We start from the raw sequence: 5,000 nt of genomic DNA on the forward strand, positions 1-5,000 counted from the left end.
GCGGCGCAAGCAGCGCCATTTACTGCGCGTCTGTCTGCTGTCGCTTGCCTTCTCCGACATCGCCTTTGTGACAGTCACCTCGATCGTATATCTTTCGCAGTTTAATACGGAATTTAATTCACTTTGGGTGAGTTAAGCTGGAGGCCAACCGGTGCCTGCCCCCCACCCCCCCCCCCCCCCCTGGTTTGCAGATGTTTTACCTCGTACATTCTTCTCCCTTTAACCTCCCGCCCACCGAGCAGACACTGGGCGAGCTGATGTGCACGTTTTCACCGTTTCTCCAGACGATGGCGGTGCTGGTGAACAGCATCACGCTCGTCGCGATCGCCCTGGATCGCTACATGGCGGTAGTGCGGTTGATGAAGGGATCCTGGAAACCGAACGGATGGTTCTGTGCAACCTGTGCCGTGCTCATCTGGGGACTGGGGGCCGGTATCTCCAGCCCAATGCTCACACTGTACGAGGTGTTTGACATCGTGGTGCTTACCACCGACTCGCTGCAACCGAATGCGGTCATCAGTGGGTACTATATGGCCGAAATATGTGCCACGGATAAGGCCAAGAATTCTTACTACTTTGCCATCGTCTTCACGGCCATCTTCCTTCCGCTGCTGCTGGCATTTGGTTGGTTGAATGGGGTGATTGCGAAGCAAATCTGGATCCGTCGTAATCCGATCGCTGCTCGACAACCACCACCACCACCAGTAGCAAAGGATGAACACCGGGGCCCAAACCCAAAGTCCACCACGATCTGTGCTAGCAGCAGTGACCGGAAGACGCTCTCCACCAACGTCAGCACTCATCCCATCGTCGAACGGAGAACACCAGCCTCGGTGTTTGGTAAGTATTGGAGGACAAGATGGAATGGCACGATGATTGCTAACGGATTATGGCATCCAGTTTCCAAATGTACTTGCCCACAGCATAACACAGGCCCCGAAGGACCTAGCATAATCGATTCGGGCTCGGTAGAACCGAGGGCTGCTCCCCCGGCCCCGCAACCGGCGAACGAGGCCAGCATGAACCGTCGCAAGCGCCAGCTACGCACCTTCAAGACGATCATCGTGCTGATGCTGGTGTTCTTCGTGTGCCGGTTGCCGATGTGGATCTTTCTGCTGATCAAAATGATAGGCGTTGCCAACACGAACGCTTACTGGAACCTGCACTACTCGTTCGGGATACTGGCCATGCTCAACGGAGTACTCAATCCACTCATGTACACGTTTCTCGGCGAGACGATCCGCTTTACGCAGCTCATCAAGGCCTACTGCGTGCGGGTTTGGGTACAACCGTGTCGCAATGGCCTACAGAAGGTGCGTCGTACTCGAACTGGCGGTACCGGCGGCGACGATCGAGCTGGTTTGCGAAAACCGACGAAGGAACGAGACAGCGGGCACGATAAGGGGAATCTGGGTGACGCGGGCATCTATATGGGCGATTGATGGATGCATGCAGGGGTTTAATAAAATGTTGCAAAATATAAATTACCTCAAGCCACGGGGCCAGGGGTTTCTCTTTTTTTCTCTCGCCCGCCCAACCGGCACATGGGCGGTGCGCGCTCCCCAAAACAGCTGTTTGTCCTTCGAACAAATCTCCTAGTGTAGAGTCGGAGTCGCGATCGCGTCCCCCCCGCAAGCTCTCACGCTATCTCACGCTGCTCTTTCCACTTCGGTCGCCGTTCAGCTTCGTTTTTTCGTTATCTCGCGCAGCTCGCACGCTCTCGATCGGCGTCGTCGTCATCGTCGTTGAAGCACCACACGACACCACGCGGCTCGACTGCTCTGGCTCTCTTGCTTAGTTCACTTTTGGCCACGCGATCGGTCGGTTCGGATCGACGTCGGACCGGGGATCGGACCTGAGCTGTTGTGCTTTGCACCGTTAGCATCGCCGTACCGTGCCGTGCTGGCCAACAACCCCCGTTATCCCGTCCGATCAAATCCAACGGAAAGAAACCACCGCGGACAGGCGGACGAAATTGAACCATCGAAGGTGTTTCTGTGTGGTGGCGTGCAGCTGCTTGTGCTTTGAGTATGCAAATCGTGTGTCGGTGGTACGGAAAGGAGTAGCGGAAAATTGTGATCCGAAACGGAAAGAAGTAAGTTCGCGATCGCGCTGTACAGCAAGAGATGCTGGTCTTCTGCTGGCCAATGTGATAATTGGGAATCGCTCGCACTTTAATCAGCAAAACAGTTCTCGTTCTCGGTGGTACGATCGTGTGTTCTTGAGCAAAACAATACGTCCGCTTATCAGTGCCAGTGCCCTTCTCCGGGGAAGGAAACGCAATGTGATGCCATTTGTATTAAATTTATTTTCATACACAAATATTGACGTGTTCGACGACGCGATAAGATGGTTTTGTGACTGTGAACATTTGTTGAGAGCAAAGTGCAGCATTCCAGGTGCCGTGGTATGCGCTTCGAAAGGCTACGGTCCATTCCAAAGGCAAAGTCCAAGTGTTGGTGCGCCTTCATTGAGGAAACGGTGTCAGCGGAGGGAAAAATTTCACCCCGCACTCGGCTTCTTGAAGCAGTTAAAGCACTACTCTCCGCTCCACCTCCGGTACGATCGGTTTGTAGCGGATCGTAAAATCATGAAACCGATGAGGGAGACGATGGCGAGCGGCGTTGTGCACTTGAGGATCGCTCCATTTCTTTCCGCTTCAACTGATTTTGGGCTTGTTGGCTTGCTGCCTGCGCCTCACACACTCAATCATCCGCGAGTGGCAGCAGGTCCGGTGGTGGTGAATAATTCGTGAAAATAGTTAGTGGCACCAAAAGCGAAGCGCGAAGAAGTGGCTCCATTTGAGAGTATGACCCAAAAAAAAAAAAATCAGGCGCTCTCCACTCCACGCCGATCCTAGTGAAGTGCTTAGTACGGTGTGCCACCAGTTGCGGTTCAAATGCTGAGTTGTTGCGAATCCGAACAATCGGAACTGCGTATGGGGCGATGGCGATTGGCCATCATCAAGGTGTGCCTGCTGCTGCTGCTGCTGCTGGCGGTGGTGGTGGTGGTTTCCGCTATTAATCCACCATTGCGTCCACTCCATCGCAGCCAATGGCTTGGTGAAAACCAAAAGAGTCTTCTGGTTGGTATTTCATGCACAAAGGCCCCAACAGGCGCCCATGTTGGAAGTGCTAGGTTGTGGGCCAGCTTTCGTTTGTTTACTTTCACTTCACAAGCTCCATGCGCGATGCACAACCAACATCGGTCCGCGCTCATGATGGGGTCCAAGAGACGCCACATTGCAGGGCATTGCCGCAAAAACATTTTCCACGCGATCTGGACACCGTGGGGCCTCTCTCTCCGGGGCTAGCATTATACAAAGCAGCAGCAGCAGCAGCAGCACGATCGAATGATTAAATATATTCCGTCACATTCGGTTGAGCGCCCATTCGGTTGGTGCGTATTTGAATCCGTTTGCCCGTCGGAACGGACGGAACAGTCGAGACAGTGGTGATGAGCGCGATCGCGATCAATGCACTCACCGCAGCGGCCGCCGCGTCACAAGATGAGGTCGGAACCGGACCGGGGACCGGGCGAGAGAAGGGCCTGTGTGAGGCCATTGTCGTTAACGTTGTGTTGTGTTGATAGAAGCTTGTTGCACGATTGCGTGATGTAACGGGATCGTGGCGCACACCGGGGATTCTCACAACACAAACCAAGCCCAAGCCAAGCTCCACATAGAACTGAATGGAAGGAGTCTCATAACTGCCTTTGCCTTTTGCAAAAATCGCCCCCTTCGCAGAGATTCGTAACACTGACATAATGAGGATTGAAGGCCAGCAAAAGCAGCAGCTCTTACGGTACGCGGAGGGGAGGGCCCAAATGGTAGCGGAATATGTGACTGTGTTGGGGCGTTACATAAATACGAACGCCGATCGTCACAATGGCCGCGAGCAGTTGACACGCTGCTGCTGCTGCTGCTGGAGCCCGCTGGAATGGAACGTATAAAATCCTCTCACATCGAAATGAGTTTGCGACTTCGGTTTGATGGTCACCCCTAGTAACAGGGAGCGAAAAACACAGAAAAAAAAACGCGATCCACAGCAGGCAAACAGGAAGTACACAATTCACGATAAGATGCATGACCGTCGATAGCACCCGTCGTTGATGTTTGCCAGATGCTGCTGTTTTGACCCGGGGGGACATTAAGTCGCACATGATGATGATGGGGACGCTTGCGCCACTTTCTTGCAAACGAAATGCGCAAAAAGGCCGCCATGCGAGTCATGGCTTGGTGTGGGGTCGTGGCGTTGTTATGATCGCGCTGGACCGGGCGGGAGAAATTGCGATACATTGTGACTCAGCGCCGCAGAGCAGGAAACGAACCGCAACCACGGAGAAGTGGTCACGGAAGTCTACATTTCTGGGTCCCCTACTGGCCAGGCACGCAACAAACTTCCACCAGACGATCATCCGCGGCTTGGTTGATGGTTTGTCTGCGGGCTGTTGTGGTTCCTTTCGCTATGAATTCCCTCATTCCAAACGACATTAGACGATGCCAGCAGGAAGGAGACAAAAGAAGAGAGGTAGAGTGTGATACATAAAAAGACCATAAATTGGATCACAAGGTTTACGCTCGGTTGTACGATCGTTCTCTCTCTCACTGCCTAGCGTAAGGTCAATGTCAAACCAATGCCGGCAGCACGCGGTGGCCAATGCGATGCCGCGCTGTGCTTCTGTTCGGTCGCAAGAGAGCAGAAGCTGTCGGCTTCATAGAGAAACAACGAGATTTAGGTCATGATTAGGCCGAAACTTTCCCTTTTAATCGGTTCAATTGATTCGGTTGAAGAGAAGGCCAAAGGTGTGTTGGATGACTCGAAAGCATAAGCCCTTCCCCCGGTCCCACACCCCTCCTACAGTACCGGTTCTCATCCTTTCTTCGGTATTTGAAACCAACCACGATGGAGCACGATGCCGGGGCTAATCATGCTCCGCGAGGTCAAGGAACTGACGGGGTGACTGTGTTCGTACATCCCGGCCCGTTCGTCGGTGCAAGT

The 5,000-nt window shown here is 53.5% G+C and overlaps 2 protein-coding genes across 6 annotated transcripts in view; both read left to right on the forward strand.

The window, feature by feature from the left end:
- LOC126574907 (neuropeptide Y receptor type 5) overlaps positions 1 to 1,461 on the forward strand; it is a 1,884-nt gene extending 423 nt beyond the window's left edge. Inside the window, exons 1-3 of the mRNA XM_050235319.1 lie at positions 1 to 127; positions 243 to 840; positions 901 to 1,461. The exon at positions 1 to 127 is cut by the window's left edge and continues 423 nt beyond it. Of these exons, the coding sequence (XP_050091276.1) occupies positions 1 to 127; positions 243 to 840; positions 901 to 1,442 (1,267 nt within the window). The 3' untranslated portion in view covers positions 1,443 to 1,461. The remainder of the gene's footprint in view (positions 128 to 242; positions 841 to 900) is intronic.
- A 320-nt stretch (positions 1,462 to 1,781) lies between these two features.
- The window catches only part of LOC126574899 (sphingomyelin phosphodiesterase), a 9,952-nt gene continuing 6,733 nt past the window's right edge, over positions 1,782 to 5,000 (forward strand). For 3 of the 5 annotated variants that reach the window (XR_007608235.1, XR_007608236.1, XM_050235310.1), the window contains exon 1: positions 1,783 to 2,095. The gene's annotated coding sequence lies outside the window, so the exon portion shown is untranslated. Of the gene's footprint in view, positions 2,096 to 2,163; positions 2,560 to 5,000 lie in introns of those variants that run through there. The other 2 variants (XM_050235311.1, XR_007608238.1) reach the window with 2 other exon arrangements.

The sequence above is a fragment of the Anopheles aquasalis genome, chromosome 3 (assembly GCF_943734665.1).
Source record: "Anopheles aquasalis chromosome 3, idAnoAquaMG_Q_19, whole genome shotgun sequence".
NCBI lineage: Eukaryota > Metazoa > Arthropoda > Insecta > Diptera > Culicidae > Anopheles > Anopheles aquasalis.